The 26490-nt window shown below is 40.9% G+C and overlaps 1 protein-coding gene across 2 annotated transcripts in view; it reads right to left on the reverse strand.

Annotated features, from left to right (window-relative positions):
• LOC109921045 (sodium/potassium-transporting ATPase subunit beta-1-interacting protein 3) overlaps positions 1 to 26490 on the reverse strand; it is a 395549-nt gene that overhangs the window by 38414 nt on the left and 330645 nt on the right. For both annotated transcript variants that reach the window (XM_048595878.1, XM_048595877.1), the window contains exons 4-5: positions 22866 to 23063; positions 1310 to 1370 (exon numbers count right to left, since the gene is read on the reverse strand). In XM_048595878.1, coding sequence (XP_048451835.1) covers positions 1310 to 1370; positions 22866 to 23063 — 259 coding nt within the window. The remainder of the gene's footprint in view (positions 1 to 1309; positions 1371 to 22865; positions 23064 to 26490) is intronic.

The following is a 26490-nucleotide window of genomic DNA, read 5'->3' on the forward strand; positions in this document are numbered from 1 at the left end:
CTCTATCCTGCGCTTACACTGCCCTTACACCGTCCTTGCACTGTCCTCACACCGCCCTGACACCGCCCTTACTCGCCCTTACACCGTCCTTACACTGCCCTTACACTGCTTTTACACTGCCCTTACACCGCCCTTACACCGTTCTTACACCGCCATTACACTGCCCTTACACCGCTCTTACACTGCCCTTACACTGCCCTTACACACCGCTCTTACACTGCCCTTACACTGTCCTTACACCGCCCTTACACTGTCCTTACACCGCCCTTACACTGTCCTTACACTGTCCTTACACTGTCATTACACCACCCTTACACTGTCCTTACACTGTCCTTACACTGTCGTTACACCACCCTTACACTGTCCTTACACCGTCCTTACATTGTCCTTACACTGCCCTTACACTCTCTCAGGGATAAACTCAGAGGCATCTATTGCAAGAGATTCAGAGCAGAGTATTCTGGGTGATTCACAACAGTTGCCAATGGCAAATGATGAGGAAGTCTGTACAGATCAGATAGTCAGGCCATTTATCTCAGTGGATCTACAAATCAACAACTTAACATTTTAAAACAAAAAGATATTCTAGTAAAACATTGAGTTTCAGTGCAGTTGCCAATGGTTGTATCAAAGAAGACAAAAGAATGACAGACCAAGTTCTTAGCTCAGGTAAATTGTAGTTAATTTCAACAAACCGAGCACTCCAGTTAATATCAGATAACACACAAACAAAGATTGAAGGATTGAATTCAGGATCTTGAATAGTAAACAGCTGTATTCCTTAACTTTTGAAATATTTCTCACAGTCCTTGGAATTATGTAAAAGGCAGATGACTAGTAACTTGTTTTCATTCTCACTTCAACGTGAAACATCCGATATAATACTCCAGGCATGATATTAGATTGACAATGTTAAAAAGAACTTCTGTCTAAAGAAAATTCTTATTAATTTGCTGAAAGTAGTATGTGATCTTCTCTGATCAGTCAACACTAACTTCTTTATTATTTCCCTCGGTTGTGCATCAAGAAGATCACACAAATCTACAGTATCCAATGTCGTATTACCTCTTAGCACACTCTAGCACTTACACTGCCCTTACACTGCTCCTACACTCCTCTTACACTGCCCTTACACTGCTCCTACACTCCTCTTACACTGCCCTTACAAGTTATATGTGCAGAAAATTCTTATTACTTTGCTGCATTCTTGCTGAGATGTAGAAAGTATCTATGACAAATTTAGTCTTTATTGCAAACGTCATGGCTCACCCCAGAGTGATCCAGAGATGGGTGGGTTTTCAGTACTTACAGCTGTCCTCATCCTCAGTGAAAATACTGATCACATAGCAGGCGTACACAAAACCAATCAGCTGTAGGAAGAACAGACAAAGAGAATCCAAAGTTACATCCTGAAGTATTTTTCAATATATCCTACAATCCTTGGAATATAACTGACTGGCTTCCCACACCCAATTCTTATTATTTATTAATCTTTTATTTATTCTAAAAAAAAATAATGCAGAGGCTAGGATAAAACATAGCATGGTGAGTCCAGTTGAATTTCTGGTCAATGATAACCCCTGGAATGTGATACTGAGGCGTTCAGTGATGATAGCACCATTGAATATATTAGGTTAATTCTCTCTTGTTGGAGATGGTCATTGCCTGGCATTTGTGTGGCACGAATACTCCACATGAACATGGACTGCTTCAGTATCTCAGGAGTCACGGCTGTTGCTGAACATTGTTCAATCATCGGTAAACATCCCCACTTCTCAGCTACCCTTACTGAGCAGCTTGCTGGCCATTTCAGTGGACAGCTCAAAGTCAACCACATTGCTGTGCACATGAAGGCAGGTGTAGGCCAGACCAGGTAGGGAAAAGTCTCTCATTAGAGAGAGAGGTCTGTTGGTGATGTTAATCTGAGAATCACCGTGCCTCAGGCAAGGAGAGAAGTTGAGAAGGAGAGTCCTTCATCATAACCTTAGCCAGTGCAGGAAATTGAATTCATACTTTTGACATCACAAACCAGCCATCCAGCCAATTGAGTTAACCGACCTTCAAAGAGCATTAATTGGCTTGATAATAGTTCCACAGTTATCATTGGCAAGCTTTTAATTCTAGATTCTTTGTACTCAAATAATACCATCTGGCAATGTGAGATATGAAATGATGTCTCCAGGACATTAGCCTGGGGATCTGGATACTTGGTCCATTTACATTACCAGCAGGCCACCACCATTGCAGGAAAGGGGAGTTCAGGCCACAGTCAAAGCTAGGGCCAAATAACCTCCTCCTGCTCCTATTTCTTTTGATCTTGTCAGAAATCACACAACACCAGGTTACAGTCCAACAGGTTTATTTGAAATCATGAGCTTTTGGAGCGCAGCTCCTACGTCACCAGTCTTTGTGACTTCTGACTTTGTCCACCCCAGTCCAAAACTGGCACCTCCACACTTTGATCTTGTGTAAGATGTGAATTCTATTTTGCACTCCGTAAAGACACAAGTCCAATTTCACCCTACGTTATCATTAAACATACAGAACTAAAGTAAGATCATTATTCAAACCTTACCCTTAACTAACATTTTTAAAGTATTTTAATGATCCTTGAATAATTAGCACTTCTTTCAAAAACAGTGCTGCTCTGCCTAAAACACATCTTAATTATTTATGATGCTCTTCCTAATTCGCATCTTCAAAGGCAGACATAAGCAAACTTATTTTTTTAAATTCAGCTAAGTGCAACTTCTCTTTGAAATAATATGAAATTACGGAGCACATTTGCATCTAGTTTTCACATTCAGTTATTAATGCCATTGCAGATTTTCTTTAAATTGTTGACACTCAACCCTGTCAGTAATGCATAATGTGATACATACAGTATCTACAGAATGAGTCACTGTTCATTGGGCAATTTCCCAATTAGTATCGTGGGATTTGTTTCAATCATTGGATAATGTTTTAATTACAAAAGACTGTTAAAGCCCTGTTCATGTTCCAGCAATGGCAGCCTCACTTATATAATGCAAAACTATACCAAATTCCATCATTTTTGTGAGAAAATGGAATACTCTGAGGCAGATCGAGGTCAAGTGAATAGTCTACAAGCTCATTGTAGATATTATTGCCTAGCTGTTAATATTAATGAACTGTTGCCAAGATTAACTGTTACTTTTGGTTGGATTCACTTACAAAGGTGGTTAAATGCCCATTTTACTATTTCTTTGAGCTGTTCTGAAATACCCATCTTAAACGCTTGCATAACAGGCAATCTAATGAAACAACAGAATCAATTGTATTGACAAGCTTTGAAATATGATTATGAGACTTTTCTTCTCCTGGCGATCTCTGTCCAAAGGCAGGTGCAACAGTGCCACAACATTCACCCTGTGTAGGCAGCGACGCAGGTCCTGACCACCCCACACACAGAATGGTGATCAAATCCTGTGCTGTATGAAGCTACCAGCAGTTCAGCCAACTGAGCTAATCAACTCCCCAAAGAGCCCAAGTTGCTGCGGCAACAAATACTTTCCATGCAATGGCCTAGTGGTATTATCGCTGGACTGTGAATCCAGAAATCCAGGTGATATTCTGAGGACCCGGGTTTAACTCCTGCCAGGCAAATGGTGGAATTTGAATTTAATAAAATATCTGGAATTAAGAGTAAAATGATGACTATGAGTCCATTGTTGATTTCGGAAAAAACCATCTGGTTCACTAATGTCCTTTAGGGAAGGAAACTGCCATCCTTACCTGGTCAGACCTACATGTGACTCCAGACCCACAGGAATGTGGTTTACTCTTAGCTGCCATCTGGGTAATGAGAGATAGGCAATAAATGATGGCCCAGACAGTGATGCCCACAAACTGTGAATGAATAAAATAAAACATTGCAGCCCATACTAGTGATGGTACCGGCTTCAGTCTTTTTCTACCACATTGAGCAAGACTCTCTCCCACTCCTAGTGCCTGCCGATGACTAATGTTGAAAGGACTTACGAGTTGATACCCAACTTGCGTCAGTTATGAGCGCAGCTTCCATGGCCGTCAGGTCTGGTCTGGCGCTCGAACTCTTAGCTTTGAGGTGGAGATGCTATCCTCTAAATTGGACACTGCCATCAAAACCTCATATGGGCATTTCATACAGCTTCAATGGTAAGGGCAAGGGCCAGGACAGCACTTTCCTGAGCAATATTAGAAGAATTGAGCATTGTTGAGAGAGAAAACCCAGGTGTATTGGACTAAGTTACGACTGAAATGAGTGGAGGATAATGACCACCAATCTCCAATGAGCACCTGCTGTGGCTGAAATGATAGGAAAGGAGAATGTAATATTCAGAAACACGAACGGCATTTTTTAAAGTCATCAGAACTACAGAGAAAGTTACTTGATTAGTCATGAACTAACTCCAGAGAGGTCGGTATTCCATCACACAGTTACCCTTTATTTACACATGCAGAGTTGTTGATTTTAGTGCTGCCTCATTCAGAGTCTGGTACCAGAGTGTCAGTTGGTGCTGTACCATTTCACAAACTGGACTGGTTTGATGATTCCTTCACTTTCCAGAATACTGATTTCTGCCTCTACATATGCCTGTAAGGCACTAGACAGGCCTGCAGAATCGCAAAATTGTCTCCTGGTCAACATGCAAGGTGGTTTTGGCTCCTCTGATAGTCCCTGGACCTTCCTGGAAGATGTCACTCAGGCTGCCATTCTCTAATTGAAAAATGTTGTGCCAATCAAGGTGAATTTCTTATAACCAATTTTGCCCCATCAAGCTTGGGCCTGAGCCTTTTACTACAATTTTCTGAAGAAGGGTCTAGGCCCGAAACATCAGCCTTCCTGCTCCTCTGATGCTGCTTGGCCTGCTGTGTTCATCCAGCTCTAAATCTGCCTATTTAACCAGATGTTTATTTTGATTGGTTCTGATTTTGATGTTGCTATGCAACTTATCTGTTCTGAACCAGATGGAGGTGGACTTTCCAGGTTATGAACTCTCCTGGGTACCCTCCTGGATACCAACCTATGAGTTATCTAACTCAATTTAGGTCTTTTGCTGTCTCAAGTCTACATACTGGCAACATCTACAATGGCTGGCCAGCCAGGATCCTGAAGAAAATTTTAACCGTTTGGTCTAGGCTTTGCTTTGTTTTGGGGTTTTGCTGTGGGCTGACCAAGGGTCCATCTGATAAGGATGTGTCCTGAGTGAGGCTATGCAATTGCCTTCACACAAGTGGTGTTCCCCAAGCTCAGTCAGACTGGTGAGGGTGTCCACTTCCATCGAAATACCCTGCAACTCATACGCTCTACTTGCTGCAGTTTCCAACAATAAAGCCATTTGTAGAATCTGAATTTGAAGTCTAGTTGGTCTTCAGCTAGTACGCATTTATGCATAGTTACATCATTAATCCCACATACCAGACTGTCTCTCAGCACCTGATTAAGGGTTAAACCCAAAGTCACAGGCTTTTGCCAGCTGTCTTAAGCTAGTCAGAAATCCCAATACGGATTCCCCATTTCTCAAATTGCTGAGTAAAAATGATAGCATCTCAGAATTAGAGGAGGCTTGGGGTTGTAATATTCCTTAACTAAATCCATCAACTCTTGAAAGGTTTTAGTATCTGGTGCCTCAAGGAAAAATGGCTCCTAATAACAGAAAAAGCTGTAGTTCCATAGACTGTCAGGAGAATTACTCATTGTTTTTTATCTGCTGCATTTATTGCCTGGAAAAAGTAACACATTCTTTCCACATACTGGGCTGAGACCTCAACGACAGTGTCGAATGAGTCAAGCTTCCCGAAAAAAGGCATAATGTAAGAAATGCTTACCCCCAACTTGAAGACAACTGTTGCGAACAAGTTTCTTCAGGGATGTGCTTTACTCCTGCCACTACTGAAATAACTCTACAGAGGCCCATATCCCATCACCAAGTCACCCTTTATTTACACATGAACAGTCCTTGACTTTAGCACTGCCTCATTTAGATTCAGGTACCAGAGTGTCAATCTCTCTGACACTCACCCATTGACCAGGTCTCTACCAGGGAACTCACATTCTATGAGGTCCAGCTGGCTGACCTCATTACAATTACTACAAGCCTCCTTATTATTCGACAGGATAAGCTCTGGCTCGAAGAACATGCATAAAACCATCCTCTCTGCCAACAGTATTGCTGTTCAATGCTGAAAGATGCAGTGCAATAGAATGGATTGTCTAGATGTATCGAGGAAATAGGACCTAACTGCACAGATGAAGAGTAACAAGTGTTGATAACAGGTGGGAAGCCCACCTCAAGGCAGTGATTCACAATGTATTTTAGTTGCCTAAACTTGGCTCTTAAGCAGCTTAATAGTCATGCAGAAAGCAGCCATGTGGTCTGCTGAGTCTGCACCAATCCTCCAAAGAGTATCACAAACCGCCCGCCTATCCAAACTTCACATTTCCTGTGGCCAATCCACCTAATCTGCACATCTTTGGACTGTGGGAGGAAACCAGAGCACCCAGAGGAAACCCACACAGACACAATGTACAGACTGCCCACAGATGTTCCCCCAAAGGTGGAATCAAACCCAGGTGCTGTGAGGCAGCAGTGAGCCACCGGTTGATTGTAATGTACTAGCACTAGAAAGTGTGCTGTGACTTAAACTATTATGCCAGCTATAAACTATCAGTGTTCTATTACACAAAATCATGTTCCCTAAACAGCAGCTTTCAGGATGTATAAAAGACCTGGGATCTCTATAGAAAATGACACTCATAAAGTGTTAACAAGGTGTAGAGCTGGATGAACACAGCAGGCCAAGCAGCATCAGAGGAGCAGAAAAGCTCACATTTCGGGCCTAGACCCTTCTTCAGAAAATTCAGAAAGATTTTCTGAAGAAGGGTCTAGGCCCAAAATGTCAGTTCTCCTGCTCCTCTGATGCTGCTTGGCCTGCTGTGTTCATCCAACTCTACACCTTGTTATCTCAGATTCTCCAGCATCTGCAGTTCCTACTATCTCTTAAAGTGTTGATATCTCAAGGATAAGGATGAATGCTGACAGTAATGTTTAATCTTTTATCTAAATAATGTCATTTCTTACGTCTGGTTTGGATGTTGAGACTGTTGTCTGAGCAATGAATGTCACAAGTATAAGCTTCCTATTCCCTCCTTGATTAACTATTTAAGGCAGTTCAATCTATTTCTGGTGTGAGCCTAACCACCTAATTTAAAGTCCTCATGAAAATTGTCGTCGGGGCCTCAGAAGGAAAGTTGAGATCAGTAACTCATGTTTTTTTTTCATTTTTAGCCTCTACAGCCCTGTTTATAATCAAAATCAGAGCCAATGTGGAGATTAACATCATTTTTTTTTGTAATTGTGGCTTTTTTATTTTTTGTGTTTACTGGGCCTGTAGAGATGAACATCTATCCGTTGGTTACTTGACTACTGAAGCTATCATGCACTCATAGAAGAGCACTTATAGGACACCCAAGATATTTTTAACCCATTATCAGTCAAACCCCATCCCAGTTAATTATAGTCTGCTATTTCGCTGAACCAAAATTGGACAGTAACAAGATAAATGAATGAAGAACACAAAGAGAATAAATAATCATTACAGAAACATGGTTGTATAAGCTGAACAAGATTGGTAACTAAATGTATCAGCCACTTGACATTTTGGAAAGATAGTCAAAATGTAAAAATAGGGGAATGAGCCTGATACTAAAGGATAATAGAAGGACAGTGATGTAAGAAAGATTTGGGTTCAGAAGAGTAGAAGATTGCATCAATATGAATGGAGATAAGAACTAAGAAGAAAATATTGTTGGGAATAGTCTGTAGGTTCCTTAGCAATTGCTGAACTTTTGGACAGAGCTCTAAACAACAAATAAAAGACACTTATAACAAAGAAAATACAATTATTGTGAAGCACTTTAATCTTCTTATAAACTAGGCAATTCAAATTGGCAAAGTAGATTGAAGGACAAGCTCATGGAAAGCATTTGAAGCAGGTTCATAGAACCAAACAGAGTAAAGTTTATGTACAATACAATTTAATATAACATAGGAGCAGGCCCTTCAGCCCACCAAGCCTGCACTGATTTGTGATTCTTGTTTAGGCCCACTATGTATTGCCCATTGTGGATCTTGCATTGTGTAATAAGCTAGGGTTAATTAGTAATCTCATAGTAAGAAATCCATGTGAAAAAGATTTGAGAACATGATAGAATTGAGTTTGAGTAATGTACACATGTCCAAAGTTACTAAAATACTTAATTTACCTACAGCCAATTACATGAGTACAATAGCTTTGGAATAAAGTTTGTGGTGGACTGAGAAATTAGATTCAAAGTTATGATAGATATGCAAAATCAAATGTATGGTCAGAGATGAGGCTCTAGGATTGGGATCATCAACCACACAAGGGCAGCCTCACAGTGCCAAGGACCCAGGTTCAATTCCACCTCAGCAATTGTTTATGTGGAGTTTGCACATTCTCCCTGTGTCTGCAGGTTTCCTTCAGGTGCTCTGATTTCCTCCCATAGTCCTCCCAAAGATGTGCAGGTTAATGTGGATTGGCCATGAGAAATTCAGGGTTACAGGGCTGGGGTGGGACTGGGTGGGATGCTCTTTGGAGAGCCAGTGGGCCGACTGGCCTGATTCCATACTGTAGGGATTCTATCATTCTATGAAGACCAAAAGCACCTTTGACCAGACGTGGACTTTCTGAGGTGGACAATCATACTTGTTAGCAAGTGATTGCTGATAATGATGCAATGTGCAAAGCAAACATTTAAATAAATATTTCTTAGTGGAATGTAGATTTCATGAGGATTAAGAAATAAAACTCCATAGAAAAAAAGAGATCGATCCATGGCCAGCTAAGCAGATTAAGCATTAAATTAAAGAGATTTATGATATTGTCAAGTAGAGTAATAATCGTGAGGATTAGACACGTTTTCATTATGAACCAGCGGGAACCAAAGAAATAATGTAAAGGACGAAAATAAAATAAGAGTAACTAGCCAGAAACATGAAAACTGCCTATATGCACTTCTAAAAGGATGTAAAAGGAAAAGAGCAATTTTAGTAAATATGAATCCCTTAGAGACTGAGACTGAGACAGGAAAAATTCACGTGAGGAGTACGGAGAATGATATTAAGTAACTGTTTCATCTTCAATGTAAAATAGACAGGAAAAATGGCGGCAATAATGGGAAAACAATGAGAGTAAGAAACTTTAAACAATTAATATTGATGAAGGAAAGAAAAAAGATCATAGATTTATATCACACCTTCATAACCGATGAATCACTTTAAAAGTGTCGTCGCTGTTGTAATATGCTCACTGTTGTATGATGGGAAATACTAAAATAATTTGTGCACAGAAAGCTCCCACAAACATCAATGAGAAAATACTGGAGAAATTAAATGAGACAAATTCTCAAAGGTTCAGAAAGAAGCTGCCATGGACATGCTGCATGAACTGATTAAAATCTTTCAAATGTCCTTGATTCTGGAACATTTCCAATGGATTGAAAGTAGAATGTGTAGAAAACAAAATATTTTTTAAGTGATCAAGTATTAAGTGCTGTTGACCAGAGACATTGGTGCCCTGTAAAAGATGCATGGAAATGTAACATTGATGTACAAAATGTAATTACGAAAGCACATGGTAGGTTGGTCTTCATTACAAAGATTTAGTACAAGAATCATGTTGCAATTTTTAAAGGTATTAATGAGAGCACATCTGGATTACTGCGTACAGTTTTGATCTCCAAAGCTAAGAAAGGATAAACTTGTTTTTATGGGACCAACAAGTATCAACATTAGATTGATACCTGGAATGTGAAGTCTGTCCTATGTGGGGATTGAATGGGATGGGGTTTTGATGAATAAGTATGGAATAATGATGCTCTGTTTTTGAAAGTTTCCAGAGGATTTGATGAGATACTTACCCTTATCTGGAATATTTAGAAGCAGCAGGAATTTTCAGATGGTAAGGGAACATTCATTTCAGACTGAGATGAGGGAATCTTTCCTCACTTCCTTGGAATTGTCTACCCAGAGGACTGTGGAGCCTGAGCTCTTAAGTATACTTAAGGTTGAGATTGATTTTTAGACATTGCATTTGGAGATTGGGTAGGAAAATGGAGGTAAGATTGAAAATCAGCTATAAACCGCTGACATGACAGAGCAATTTGAAGGATTTGTGTGGCCTCTGCCTGCTCGTATTTTCTTTCACCCTACTGTTAAGTAGTAAACTCAAAAACTGACAAACAGATAAGCTGAAGGATAGTTCATCCTAACAATAGCTGACCTTGCTGACAGAGCTGTCACGTTATGAAATGGAAAGTCACAACTTTCTCCACTAATTTTATTTTTATCCCTTTTTAGATGAATGACAAAGGGGTGAGGAGTCTCATTAATTATTCAAGAGGTCCAATAATTACATTCAATTAATGAAAATACAAGTTGGATACAAGTAACACACGAAAAGAGAAACTAAGGGCCGCACATGTCCCATGTATCAGTTTGGGTATGAGAATTTATAAATGGCCTATCAATGCTAAATTAAGCACATTTGGTCAAAACTAAGTTGAGGACTTAAGTGCTTTGGTCAAAGTGCAAGCATTTCAATTGAGTTTTTGAATGTAAAAGTTGTTTTCAAATATAATACACTTTAGCTATTATTCCTTTTTTAATTATTGTTAATTATGCACTTTGGTAAAAACATAATAGCAGGATGCAAAATGGAAAATTAAAATGAAAAATAAGACAATAAGACCATAAGATGTGGAAGCAGAATTGGGCCATTCGGTCCACCAAGTCTGCTCCACCATTTGATCATGGCTGAGATTTTTGTCAACCCTGTTCTCCTGCCTTCTCCCCTTCATCCTTGAGCCCCTTACTAATCAGGAACCTATCTCTCTCCGTCTTAAGCACACTCAATGATTTGGCCTCCACAGCCTTCTGCAGCAATGAACTCTACAGATTCACCATGCTCTGGCTGAAGAAATTCCTCCTCATCTCCTTTCTACAGAGTTGTCCCTTCACTCTGAGTCTGTGCCCGAGAGCCCTAGTCTCACCTGCTAGTAGAGATGTCTTCTCCACAGGCCTCTCAGTATTCTGTAAGTTTTAGTCAGATACCACACACCGCACATCCTTCTAAACTCCATCATGTACAGACCCAGAGTCATCAACTGCTCCTAAAATGACAGGCCCTTCATCGTCTCCAATGCCAACACATCTTTCCTGAGATACAGAGCCCAAAAATGCCAACAATATTCCAAATGCGGCTTGACTAGAGCCTTATACAGCCTTTGCAGTATATTTCTGCTCTCGTAGCCTAGCCCTCATGAAATTAATGCTAACATTGCATTTGCCTTCCTAACTGTCAACTGAAACTGCATGTTAACCCTGAGAGAATCCTGTACAAGGACTGCTGAGTCCCATTGTCCTTCAGATTTCTGAAGCCTTTCCTTGTTTAGAAAATAGTGTATGCTTCTTTTCACCCTACCAAAGTACATAACTTCACACTTTCCCATATTGTGTTCCATCTGTCACTTCTTTGTCCACTCTCCTAGCCTATTCAAGTCCTTTTGCAGCCTCCTGCTTCCTCAATACTACCTGCCCATCCACCTATCCTGGTTAATGACAAACTTAGCAATAATGCATCCAGTTCCTTTGTCCAGATCATTAAAGTATAACGTGAATAATTGTGGTCGCAATACTGACCCCTAGAAACTCCACCACTCACTGACTGCCATCCTGAAAAAGACCCCTTTACCCCAACTCTCTGCATTCTGCCAGTCAACCAACCTTATATCCACATCAGTACCTTCTTCTTATCTTATTAAGCAGCCTCCTGTGTGACACCTTATCAATGACCCTCTGGAAATCAAAACAGATCATGTTTACTGGCTCTCCTTTGTATAACTTGCTCATTACCTCTTAAAGAATTCTAACAGATTTGTCAGGCATGACCTCTCCTTCGCCTCATTAATATTCAGCTTCCTATCTTATGGACCTCACCAAACAAACTCAAGCTTGAGAAAACTCAACATGGAAATTAGAGCAGGCACCTAGCAAATTCAGCATGCTGCTTGCCCTGAAGAACCCTGAAGAATCGACATCTGGACACCAATATCTCAGAGCACACTGCCTGGGCACTGACCACATATGCCCCCATGTCCATGGATAGTGGGATATCATATGTGCCGGCCTCTAAGAACCCACATGGCACATCTCAGATCCACTTGCAGGATGTTTCTACTTCAATACCGCACCTCAGGCTGTTCCAGCAACTAATATTGTAATGTCACAGTAAGGACACTGTGCACTCAATGACATCCATCCAGTTCGTAGACTGGACCAGGCTGCATCTTCAGGCTCTTCACTTGACCTAGGGTCCACTCACTCTGAATTTACATGGATGCCGACAGCATTCCTGTTTGCACTGCCCTGCCTTTTTGCTCATTTCCTTGTCAACCAGAGATAACAGATGCAGATGACATTTTCTTGCCATTTAGTGCAGGCACAAAGTCAGCAAGCTCATCAGCAGGCATTCAGCTCAGTAATTCAAGGGAGCCTCTGGTACCAGTCCAGGGGCTGTGCAGGTTAGGTGGACTAGCCATGGGAAATGCAAGGATACAGGCATAGGATGAGGGGGCTGGGTCTGGGTGGGATGCTCTTTGGAGGGTTGGCATGGGCTCGATGGGTTGAATGGCCTGCTTCCACACTTGTAGGGATTCTGTAATTCTATGCTGCTCAGATAGCTCCGACAGAGCAGTGTCTCTACAGTACATGAACCATACAGCTACTCTAGCAGTGCCATCATTGATATATGCCAATCAGAGCCAATCCAGGCCGCCTCACACACACCACATGGCCATAGTTCACACTTGACTTACTGAGCTTAGAGATTCTTAAGATCATTGTGCAAGGCTGTGTGCAATCATCCTAGTGAAAACTGATACCCTTCCCCAAGTCATGTTGCAGCTACAGGGTAGAACTAATTCTTTAATATTTATTTGTGGGATGTGGGTGTTGCTGGCTGGGCCAACATTTATTGCCTATCCTTGACGTAAAAAATTTGACGCACAATACTGTTAGGGAGGGGAAACCAGGACACAGGAACATAGAGCAGGATGCCAACCCCATGACCCCCTATCTCATGCATTATCCTTTTGTGTGGCACCTTCTTAAGTGCCTTTTCAAAATACAAGTTTACAAGATCTACAGCTTCCCCATTGTCTATCCTATCATTACGTCCTCAAAAAGCACTAATAAATACATTTATCAAACATCAAATTTTACTTTTATAGAACAATGTTGGCTTTGATTGAACAATGGTTTTCTGAGTTCATTACAACTTAATAAGAAATTCTAATACTTTCTAACAACTATTGTCAGACCAACTGACTTGCAGTTCATTGTTTTGGTTGTGTAATGAAATTGAAGGAAAGTTACACTGGACTTGAAATGTGAACTCTGTTTCTATCTTCACAGATGCGGTCAGACTTGCTGCCTTTGTCTAGCACTTTGTTTCTTATTTCAGATGGTCAACATCTGCTGTATTTTATTTATATTATTTATATAATCATGGCGTAACTGATCACATGATTGCAAAATCAGTAAGAGAGATGATATCACTTTAGAACGAGCAGGTGAAGAGAGGAAGGTCTTGGGCACTATGCTAGAGAGCTGTAAATGATCACCTGATATGTACAGATGCAAATATAGATGTGTTACAGAACACAAGGTGGCTAAAGAATCTGAGGAAGGGTCACTTGACCTGAAACATTAACTCTGATTTCTCTCCACAGATGCTGCCAGACCTGCAATTTCCACCAATTTCTGTTTTTGTTGCTGAAGCACCTTACTTAGAGATAAGGACCAAACAGCCTCAGGGGTACAATGTAGGTAAACACTCATAGCCTGAGATACTCCAGAGCATTACCTCTACCTGTACATAGCATTAACAGCTTAAAGCACATGATAAAAAGTTTTCTCTCTTCCTCCTTTCTTGAATAATGGAGTGGCATATGCTAACTCCCAATCTGCTGGGATTCTGTTACCTTCTTTTATAATATTTCTAGTTTTAGAAGGGAAAAAGGAGCTGCTATCTTGTGATTTATTCTTGAGCTGTTTGTCAAAATCTGTCACCATGCACAGGTGAATACATTCGGAAGTTTGACTACCAGCCTTCTCCATTACAGAGATATTAAGAACTGCCGATGCTGGAGTCAGAAATAACACAGTTTGGAGCTGGAGGAGCACAGCAGGCCAGGCAGCATCAAAGCAGTAGGAAAGATGACGTTTCAGGTCAGGACCCTTCTTCAGAAATGGGGGAGGGGGAAGAGAACTTAGAAATAAATAGAGAGAGGAGGGGTGGGGCTGGGAAACGTGGATGGGATGGTGATAGGTGAGTGCAGGTAGGCAGTGGTTGGGATTGGTCAGTGAGGTGGGAGGAGCGGATAGGTGGGAGAGAAGATGGACAGGTTGTGTCAGGTCGTGTCAGGTCAAGGAGGTGGGGATGAGAGGGAGGGTTGTTCAGGGGATTGCAGAGTCTTATCCTTGATATATTTCCATAAACACTGCATTGATCCATTCCCCTCGCCTTCAAAATGTTGCTTAGAAAATCCTGAAGTGATCAGCAGTGCATGTGATTGCAGTGTAACCATACCCTCCTGTGGCCATTTGTACATCTTTTTAAAACAGAATAAATTGCTTTTCATTTGGTGTTGACTCTCCATGTCCTGCAAAGATATTGGTCTGGGATTCCCAAGGGCCAATGAAGTGTAGATATGACAGTCACATGCGAATCCCATTGGAGCCCCATCCCAGCAAACTTTGAGGGATTTGCTTGAGAATTTGAAGATTCTGATAATTCCCCTATGTCTGGAACTCCCAAAGGATCCATTAAATCAGAGAATTCAGAGGGTTCCACTGTGTTTAACTGAATAGTACTTCAGGAAAAGTTAGAGTATTAAATAATCTATCTGACTCCTGAGTAAACATTCACTTGACCCCAACTTACTTCACAGCATCCTCAAATAAAAGTATGCCCTCTTATATTCCATTGGTAACTTCTGAAATAGTCAATCAATGCATTGGCATGCCAATAGCTGTGTACCGAACGTTGGCAGCTGCATAGCCATACCAAGTACAGCACCCCCAGACCCCAGCATCTGGCTCGATGCCCTCCTATCCCCATCCCCACAACACCCACCCCTTGGGATCTGACCCAGCCCTTACCCCAGCACTGCACTTGACACGGCCACAGCCACAACCACTACCAGATGGTGATTGGGAATGGGATTGAGGATATCCTTGGCCAAACAAGTTTGTATTGGAAAATTCTTCAGTGAGCCAGGTGAGGAATTGTGTTTTTGTTTTGCTATGAAATAGTTTTTAAAATCTAGTCTTTGTCGAAAGATTGTTTGTCAACTTGGGTGGACTGATCTTTGAAGATGGTCTGTATCAACAGTTACCACCGGGAGAGGAGAGTGTGATTGAAATAGTTTTGGTGTGTCTGTGGAGTAGCTCAATGTTTGTCACTGTTAATTATATCTTGGATGTTCCTGGTAATGTGCCTGTTAACCTGGCAGTGTGGGCATGATAAAGGGTAATACTTCTGGCTGAAGGAGGCCAAGATGTGGACGAAACACTCAAGAATTTTGGCGTTTCCTCAGTCCCACCAAATCTTTTGAGGGGTAACAAACCAAATTTTGCAGGAATTCAAGGAGTACTGTGTTATTTCCATAACACATTTACATCAGCACGGAAAAGGCAAAACCATGATGACAGACTGAAAAAAGTGCTCCAACATTTGGAAAAGCATAGAATTCAGGTGAAGACAGCCAAATGTAAAATGTTCCAAAATTCTGTGGAGGATTTGGGTCATTGAATAGATAAAGATGGATTACATCTTACCCCAAATAAGACTTAAGCCATTAAAAATGCACCACACCCTTGGAATATTTCTGAACCTCAGATTTTTTTTTGGTCTAATTAACTATTGAAATAAGTTTATGCCAGATTTGTCAATCTTATTGTATCCATTGACCACATGCTTGAGGAAGGAAGTTCTGTGATTTTGGACAACATAGTGTGATATAGCATTCAGGTTGTGTTAAAATGAATTGGAGGGTGTTACGAGGCTTCTATATTACAAGGTGTCCAAAAAGATGGAGGCATTATGCATTGCCTTTCCATACAGAGTAGGAGTTCCTTCCCTAAGGGCATTGTGGGTCAACCCACAGCACATGGACAGGAGTGATTCAAGAAGGTAGCTCACCACCACCTTCGAAATGGGGCAACTAGGGACGGGCAATAAATGCTGACTCATCCAGCAGCACCCAGGCCCCATTTATGAATGTATAAAGAAGAAGCTATTCAAAGTTGCTTGAGGTGTTTCCAATGAATCATAAATGAAATGGCAAAACGTTAGAGACATTTCATAGTTCGATTGCAGCTTATGGGTTTCCAGAGAATTTTGTGCCTGACAACTGACCTCCATTTTGTCCAGAAGCATTTTAAATGTTACTAGAGTGAGTGGATTAAAGCATACTTCAGTTCCACCATATCCTTCTGTTTCACATAGAACAGCAGAGTGCAGAGTATAAAATATTAACTGTGCTCTTGTTAAATAAAAATAGACACAAATGGGAAGAAATGTCAGATGTCATTGTATTGTGAATTGGCAATTTCTTAATTTATTTATTGTAACACACCCCATACTGCAGCCAGCATTATTCCAGCTGAACTGTTTCTTAGACGACCCAGAATGTAGTTTTCACGGGCGATAGTACATTCAGTGGAAGGAAAACATCAACAGACTGAGAGCTAGAATGAGGTCTAAAGCTGAACCAGGAGGCTAAGGTAAAATAGGATCATCATAAGTAGTTGAAGTGGCTGCCAGAGACAGTTGTGAAATTATGTGGTTCTGGTACATACCTAGCTCACCATCACGTTCTCAAGGGCAAGTAGGGACAGGCCATAAATTTTTTCTTCATTCTTTCATGGGATGAGGGCATCGCTGACTGGGCAGCATTTATTGCCCATCCCTAATTGCCCAGAGAGCAGTTAAGAGTCAACCACATTGCTGTGGGTCTGGAGTCACATGCAGGCCAGACCAGGTAAGGATGTCAGTTTCCTTCCCTAAAGGACATTAGTGGACCAGATGGGTTTTTCCTGACAATTGGCAATGGATTCATGGTCATAATTAGACTCTTAATTCCAGATATTTATTGAATTCAAATGCCACTATCTGCCATGGTAGGATTCGAACCCAGGTCCCCAAAACATTACCTAAATCTCTGGATTAACAGCCCAGCAATAACACCACTAGGCCATTGTCTAGTCAGCTGGCCAGTCACTGCTTCCCACATCCCATGAGTAGATTAAAAAAGTGACTCTGATACAAGTTGTGACTGATAGCTGGTCAGATCTGAATCAGACTGAGACAGGCATGACTGATGAAAGGGGTAAATTCAATTGAAGGTCAAGAATAAAATCAGTCCTTTTAAGAGAAAACTTCTCAGTCTCGGACAAAGACAAGCCAAGGTCCTTCCCCAGGTTCTGAATTTATGAGACAAGAAAGGAGGTATCCTTTTAAGAACAGTGGTTATGCTAGGCGTGTAAATAAATGGAAAACTGTACAGTTGACAAATGACTAATTTTATTGAGGCTTTCAATTTTGAACTCATCAGGACACTCAGCAGAATACCAATATAAAGGGGAGCAATATTTTACACTGTGAGAAGAGAGTCTTAGGTAGACAAACAGGAGGCTGGAAGAACACAGCAAGCCAGGCAGCATCTGGAGGAAAGGAGCAGTCAACGTTTCAGGTATAACCCTTCTTCAGGACTGCTGATTGGTTATCTCTGACTGGGACCCCAGTAAAATGCACCAGTTAGATAACAACTGCCAGTCAACTGGCGTGCCTTGATTAAGTTTAAATCACAAAGGGTGACTCTGATTGATCAAGGCATTGTCCTGAGGAATGAACCAGAGAAAGTATGTTGCCTCTTTAAGTTAAAATGGGCATAATACCTGCTCATGTTCTTTCTGTCTGTGAAGAACAAGGCTTTTTCTGAAGAAGGGTCCCGACCCGAAACGTCAGCTTTCCTGCTCCTCTAATGCTGCCTGGCCTGCTGTGTTCCTCCAGCTCCACACTGTGTTACCTCTGGCTCCAGCATCAGCAGTGCTTACTATCTCTGTGTATTAATCTGTCTAGCTTCTGGTACATGCAAGTGCGCTATGCTGTGAGTCTGTCTGATTGACAATCCTAAATTGGTTGTTAGCATATTTCTTGGCACATTCAGGATTATTGCCCTGTTGTCAAACGTTGGATACTGTTTTGAATTTTGCAAGCATGGCCTGGCTGGGTGCAGTCAGTACCTTGCTTGCTGTGATCTGCTCCAGTCTTTGGGGTGCTATAGAGTTATTACAGGGCTTTTCTACATGGAAACGAAAAGGCAGAGGGGTGGTCTGATAGAGGTATTTAAAAGTCTAAAATGTTGTAACATCCTGTATACAGTAAGAATGTTTATTCTAGTGGGAAACAGTGTAACTAGAGACCATCAAATAAGATAGCCATCAGAAACTCCTGTGGGGAATTCAGAAAGATTATCTTCATCCAAAAAATTGATAGGAAAGTTGGATTCATTGCCAGAGGCAGCAGTTGAAGCAAATAGTATGGATCGTAGTGAGGTGAAACTGGACAAGCAAATGATGGAGAAGTGAATACTTAGTTATGAAGGTAGATTTAGATTTGAAAAGATGGCAGGAGACTTGAATGGAGTATAAACATTTAGCATGGACTGGCTGGGCCAAATGGTCTGTTTCTGAGCTGTATATCCTCTGTAGTTGTTCCAGGGTGTTTTAGAAACTGCCCAAAACTGTCTTCGTAATCTTAATAGTAACAGAAGGAGTATTCATTTGCCAATAGCAAACATAGATTAACAGAATACTCAAATTGTAACAAAGAAATGCAGATACTGGAAATCTGAAACAAAAACAGAAATCGCTGGAGAAACTAACCACTAACTCTGCTTTCTCTCCACAGATGCTGCAAGACCTTCTGCGTTTCTCCAGCGATTTCTGTTTTTGTTGCCAGAATACTTTATTTATTGTCAGTAAGTTCTACTGGATTTTTCATGGAAATTAAGTATAAGTCTTTAATGTTAGTTTAGTTTTACGTCATATCGATTTTGTTTTACCTTTAATCATTAAAACAAATATCATTTAAACCAACAGCATAAATCTTGTTTGTGATCAATGGAAACATAGGATGCCAAACTCTGCAGTTTGAACTGAGCCAGTACCAGTATACCTCCGTAATGATGTGTGAATTATTATAATTACTGAGTTGTGATGGTCTGTTCACTCTACAACATTGTCTTGCACTTTGTAACAGTTTCTCAGGATCAGTAAGCAGTTTAAGCAATTTGCTAGACACAAGCTGTATTCCTTGCTTGTGTTTATTTAGCACTTAAGGATTTTTTGTGAGCTGACAACTGTATTCACCAGTAGTATTTTTTTAAGTATGTCGTTTAACTAAAATAATTCAGCAACCATTTCTTCTGTGCTCAACAAATTCTGAATGGATACATTGAGGCAGTCCATTTGACCACCCACAACCAAACCAATAAATTGTACATGAGCATAATTTAATATCCAGAGTTGCTATTGCGCTGAGGACGGGTCACCGGACCTGGAACATTAACTCTGATTTTTTTCTTCACAGATGCTGCAGACCTGCTGAGCTTTTCCAGCAACTTCTGCTTTTGTTCCTGATTTACAGCGTCCACTGTTCTTTCGGTTTTTGTTTGCTATTGTGCTATTGTTCTCATGTTCATTATAAATAATCATGGGCAGCAAGTAAATGTTACATCCACTTTAGTATTTAGGTATATAAATGCTGCTCAATTTGCATAATGGCTTTGTATCATTTTATTTGTGCATAAATGCTTGGACTTGGTGGATACTGACAGAAAATTATGTTTGCTTTTGCCTCAGTTGTGTTGCATAAAACTGACAGATTAGAGCAGGTCAAACCTGGAAGCTTTTTTGAAAATGGAAAATAGCAAAATCTTTTGCAGGATGTAAATGCCCAATCATATTCCACTTGTATGAAAGTTTGTACGTGCAAATTCTTTCTGCGTTGGAATGAGAATATGTTGAAAGTATCTACAATCTTTTTTGTTGTGAAGCTATAGTTTTAAGGCATTAAATAAAAGATGTTTACTCCAGTCTCTCACACACCGGAAATAGTGGTGCAGCAATATAGTTCAGACACATGTTTTGGGCAATCGGATTTAAACCCAAACTTCTCTGGGTTTCCAGGGGTAGGGACACTACCACAGTACCATAAGAGCAGTGATGCAGAAATACATTAACTTAGGTCTAACATCCCCATCTTCAACATCATTGACCTTCCATCCACTATAATGTCAGAAAGGGGATATTTACTGATGATTGCACAATGCATTGCACTGCTCACAGCTCCTCAGATATTGAAAGCGTTCTATATGCATATGTAGCTCGACAACATTCAGGCTTGGATTGAGAAATGGCAATTAACATTCATTCCAAACAAGAGTCAGGCGATGAGTTTCCCCCCCATCGACATTCAATAGCATGATTACTGCTGAATCTCCTACCAGCAATATCCTGCAAACTGAACTGGATCAACGATATGAATTCTGTGGTTAGAAGAGCAGGCCATATGCTGGGGATTCTGTACCGAGTAACTCACCTGCTGACTCTCCAAAGCCTGACCATCACCTACAAAGCACAAGTCAGGAGGCTGACGTCTACTCTCCAACTGCCCTGATTAATATGTGGAGGTGGAGCTGGCACTGTGTGGAGTTTGCACATTCTCCCTGTGTCTGTGTAGGTTTCTTTCAGGTGCTCCAGTTTCCTCCCGCAGTCCAAATATGTGCAGGTTAGTTGGATCGGCCATGCTAATTTGCCCATAGTGTCCAGGGATGTGCAGGCTAGCTGGGTTAGCCATGGGAAATATAGGGTCACAGGGATAGGGTAGGGGGTTGGATCTGGGTGGGATGCTCTTTGGCTGGGTGGTGAGGACTTGATGGGCTGAATGGCCTGCTTCCACACTGTAGGGATTCTATAATACTATGATTCTATTATATGGCTACAACATCACTCAAGCAGAGTGTTCATCATCCCTTCCACCATCTTAAACAAGTAGCCCCTCCATCACCAGTGTCTCATGGCAAGTGTGTACACCATTTAAGAAAATTCACTGCAGTAATTTATCAAGCCTCCTTTGACAGCACCAGGTATGTGGGAACACCACCAGCTGCAAGTTCCCTTGTAAGCCCCACACCATCCTGACTTGGAAATGCAATACGATAGGGTTGTTTAAGGGACTTTTAGATAAGTACATGAATATGCAAGGGATGGAGGGATACGAACCAAGGGCAGGCAGAAGGGATTAGTTTCATTTGGTGTCATGTTTGGCGCAACATTGTGGGCAGAAGGGTCCATTCCTGTGCTGCACTGTTCTATGTTCTAAGACAATCCTCAGAATTTGTAACAAGTAATTCCACTCATCAGTGTCCTAGACCCAGAGGTGAGAAAACTACTGCTTATGGTATAGATTTATACAAAATTTTTAAAAAAGTATCGGGTAAAAACATGTTCAGAATGAGACATTATTATCTACTTTAGTGTAAAATATGATATTTCCCAGGGAAGTGAACTACCTTTGGACACTGGATACATGTGCGGAGAGTTTATTTGGTGCATAGGTACAGACTGGTGTAACAGAGATGCTTTCAACAACAAAAACAAGCATTTATATATTACACAGTAAAATATAGGAGATTACTGATCAAACAACTTTTGACACTGTATGTGAAGAGATATTAAGGCAAATGACCAATAGCTAGTCAAAATGCTTTTAAGGAGTAACTTAGAGGAGGCAAGAGGGACGTCGAAGGGATACGAGCAATTGAAAGCTCAAAAGACAAGAACAGCAGATACATGGGAGCGCCACACCCTGCAAGTGCCCCGCCAAGCCACTCACCATCCTGACTTGGAAACATATTGCCGTTCCTTCACTGAGGCTAGGTCAAAATCCTGGAATTCCCTCCCTAAGGGTATTGTGGGTCAACATACAGCCTGGGCTGCATCAATTCAAGAAGGCAGCTCACCACCACCTTCTCAAGGGCAACTAGGGATGGGCAATAAATGCTGGCCCAGCCAGCAACGTTTACATCCCACAAGTGAATAAAAAAAACAAATGCAGAAGAGGTCACAGTTGAACAAGTATGGAGATCTCAGAGAGTAGATTTGATTTGATTTGATTTGATTTGGTTTGATTTATTATCAAATGTACTCAAGTACAGAAGTACAGGAGTACAGTGAAAACTGTACAATGTCACCAGGCACGCATCATCCTAGGTATGAAGGTATCTAGATACAAAACCTTAGGTACAAGTAGTAACTTAGAGAAACAAAGTTAAAAGTAAAGCATTGTCATTGTTCTTAGTATAATTATAAAAATAAAGAAATAAAGTTAAATGTTAACAGTTGTAAGGCTGGTGAACATTACACAGAGAGGTAGGGAGGGATGAAACCATGGAATAATTAAACAATATTTCGAAATTGAGAGGTTGCCAGATTAGGAGCCAACGCCAGCCATTGAGCGTAGGGATGATGGTTGAATAATATTTGCGGCAGTTTAGGATAAGAACAGCAGAGGTTTGAATTGAGTCCAGTTTATGGTGGGTGGCCAGGAGAGCATAGGAAAAGCCAAGTGTAGAGATACAAAAACAGTTAGCATCCACACATGAACTGAGGCAGGAATGGAGTCCCATCACACATCATGAATCTACTTACTGACAGTAGTATTTGGATGGAGCTGTGAATAACCTCAAGATACTGGAAGTCAACAATGCAGCCTGTCACTGAGATATAAGTGCGATCATCCAGGCTTTTACTGGTTGCTGCAGTCAATTCCTTCCGCACACAACCTGGTCCATGTTCCCTCCACCATGACCGGTGCATGGAGATATTAAAGGTCATCAGGTCACTATCCTGTAAACAACATAGAAAAGCAAAAATTAAACCAATTATATTTGAATAGCCCACTGAAGTTATGGTCATAAAATTGGCAGATTACGCGGTGTGATCGCTTTGCTACTTTGTTACCAATAATTATCGTTGTTGCTGGTATTGGACATGAAAGTGAGAGAAATAAATGACCAGGGTTTTCCTGCATCATTCCCTTTTGTGATTAGCCTAAGGTTCACTGCTGAGTGAGAAATGTCTGTTAATTGAGATCATGAGAATGGTTCCCCAATGAGAAGGTAGCAGCAGCAGAGCTGGAGTAGGGGGAAATGGGCAGAAGTAATACTGCTAAAACAAAGTTCAGCAACACATTAAAAATGGCACTTTCAGAAATCAAGTATTTAGACCATTGCAAAGCTAGAATAAAGTAAAACTGAAATATAGTGTCTTTGTTAATACAGAAAATTCAGAAATCAAGTATTTAGACCATTACAAAGCTAGAATAAAGTAAAACTGAAATATAGTATCTTTGTCAATACAGAAAATTGGGAAATACGTTGAATGGAAAATAAATCCTACTTGAATTTCCTTCCCCTTTTAAGATAAGCAGGTGGATCAAACAGTACCTTAAAGGGTACAATGGAATCAGTATTAAACTTGCCTGATTTCTTAAACTTTCTCACTTCATCACTTATGGCCTTCCATTTTAAATTTTGCAGCAAGAGAGCTTTCACCTGTGTAACTTTTTCTCCTACTTGATCAGAGTGCACAGCAAGATTTTGAACTTAAAAACACAGAAGTACAGATCCAGAGGCCATGTTGTTCCATGAATATAGATTTCCAGCTTCAAGACTGTTCATGTATATTTATATAACAGAATGATTTTGAGTCAGAGGGAGATACTAAGAAAGAATTAAGTTTGGATACCAAACCATATACATTTAGAGGTACTATCCTACAGTTTCAAGTGGCAGCTCCAAGAGATAGCACAAAAATTATATCTGGAACTCAGAACTAACCCCTGGCTTTGAGGAAAAGCTAGGTGAATTGATTGCACTAGAACCGCACTGAGTGCTATTTTTACAGGGTTGCCTAACTATCAAGGGAGTCTAATTATCAAGGGAGTCTGTGGCTCTAATACTGATTCAGAACCATATATAGAGTGGTTTCGGGAAGGATTTCCAAGCAGACAATCCATGGGAATGCTGGAGAGGGGCATCAACAAAATGAAAGATCCTTGTTAGTTTCCTCAAAATGTGTTAGTCTTCCAGCAGAAAGGACTGTCCATGATCGAGGGTTTGCAGATTCACACAGTCCTAAGTCTGGGACAACGTGCTGGAGCATATTCTAAGGCTATGCAAAGGCTTAGGAGGGAAAAGGATACTGTCCCAGTTACATCTGCCATAGTATATCAACTGGGGTGACAACTGTGTAAAGCCCCTTGGGACAGTAACTCTGTCATGGAATGTATTTTGTACATATCATAGAGTCATAGAGTCATACAGCATGGAAACAGACCTTTCAGTCCAACCAGTCTGTGCTGAACATAATCCCAAACTAAATTAGTCCCACCTCCTGCTCCCATATCCCTCCAAACCTTTCCTATTCATGTACTTATATAAGTGTCTTTTAAAAGTTGAAATGTACAATGTGCATAATATCATGTGATTGTACTGAGACATCCCAGATTGGCAGACAGTTAGTGAATAGAATGTGAACTGGATTGCATGTTCTGTACTGTCAGGTTGGGGATGGTGAATAGTTAGAGATGTTGGTGGTTGTGCAGGTTCCACACTCAGAGATTGTGGAGCTTGGCGTTGGAATTTTCGTGAGATGGGTGAGTCAGGGGTCATTGGAGGATGTTGATTTAGGATGATGGGAATGTGAAAGATTTAGACAGGGAGGTGTTGGAGATTACAGGGTGGGGTGGGGAGTAATGTTTGGTGATTGCAGTATGGGATGGGTGTCAGAGAGTTAGGGTGGGGGATGTTGGAGATTGCAGGTTGGATGTTGGGAGTGAGGGTTGTAGATTCAGGGTGGGGATAAGGGTCAGTGAATTTAGGTTGATAATCTTTGGGGATGACAATGTGGGAAATATCGGTTCTCAGTATGGGAGGTGTCAGAATTTCAGGGTGGGAGGTGGCATGTTTTGGGTGAGTGTTGTGTTAGAGATTTCAGGGTGGGGAGAATGTTGGAGATTTCAGGGTGGGGGCTCTTAGACATTGCAGAATTAAGGAGAGTTGGGATCAAAGAGGGAGTTGAACATTAGTTGCACAGAACACCTCCTTCCCTTTTCACCTCAAAGAAACAACCATTGTTGAAATTGGAAATGGGATGCGTTGGATGTAAGTTGGTGTCATGTTTGGAGACTTTAAAATGTGCTGGTTAGGTGGATTGGCCATGCTAAAGTGTCCATGGTAAATGCGGTGTTAAGGGATAGGATGGGGGGCTATGTCTGGGTGGGATGCTCTTTGGAGGGTTGATGGGCCAAATGGCCTTTTTCCACACTGTAGGGATTTTATTCTTTCTATGACTCAATAAGTATTTATTATATTTAAACTAAACTATATTGTGCTTTAAAAAGTATATACAGTTCTTTAGCAGAAAAGATTCCTTTTAGATTTACTTGCATTTTATTTTTCTTTGAGAATTTAAGATCAATCATATTTGCATAATGAGCTGGATCCTTTAGAATATTAAATCGATATCTCTTCGAACAGCATCACAAATTGCTATCACAATCAGTTTTGACAATTATCTGGGTAGAATTTGAGACATTTTAGAAGAAGGACATAAAATTATTTTTAATCAACCTGTTTGGGCAAGTTATGAGGACGCAATGGCCTAGTGGTATTATCACTAGACTGTTAACCCGGGGACCCTGGTTATATCCTGGGGACTAGGATTCAAATCCTGCCACAGCAGATGGTGGAATTTCAATTCAATAAAAATCTGGAAATAAGAGTCTAATGATGACCACAAATCCATTGTTGATTGTTGTAAAAGCCCACCTGGTTTGCTAATGTTCTTTGGGGCAGGAATCTGCCATCCTTACCTGGTCTGGCCTACATGTGACTCCAGACCCACAGCAATGTGGTTGACTCTTAACTGCCCTCTGGGGAATTAGGGATGGACAATAAATGCTGGCCCAGCCAGTTATGCCTACATCCCGTGAATAAACTTTTGAAAAAATGACAGACTTTCAACGGACTTGAACACAGACCTTTGGGATCATAGGTAGAAGTATAAAGCTTGCACTACCAAGTCCCCTAGCAAAGAACATAGATCATCTTACAATTCAAATGTTTTATCCAATTCCATTAAAATGAAGCACTTATTGCTGAAGGATAAACCTATATCTTTGACCAAACTTTTGGTCATCTGCCCTATTGTCTTCTATTATTTTTTCATGGGATGTTGGCATCGCTGGCTAAGCTGGCACTTACTGCCAATC

This window comes from Rhincodon typus, chromosome 4, assembly GCF_021869965.1.
Source record: "Rhincodon typus isolate 14 chromosome 4, sRhiTyp1.1, whole genome shotgun sequence".
Taxonomy (NCBI): domain Eukaryota; kingdom Metazoa; phylum Chordata; class Chondrichthyes; order Orectolobiformes; family Rhincodontidae; genus Rhincodon; species Rhincodon typus.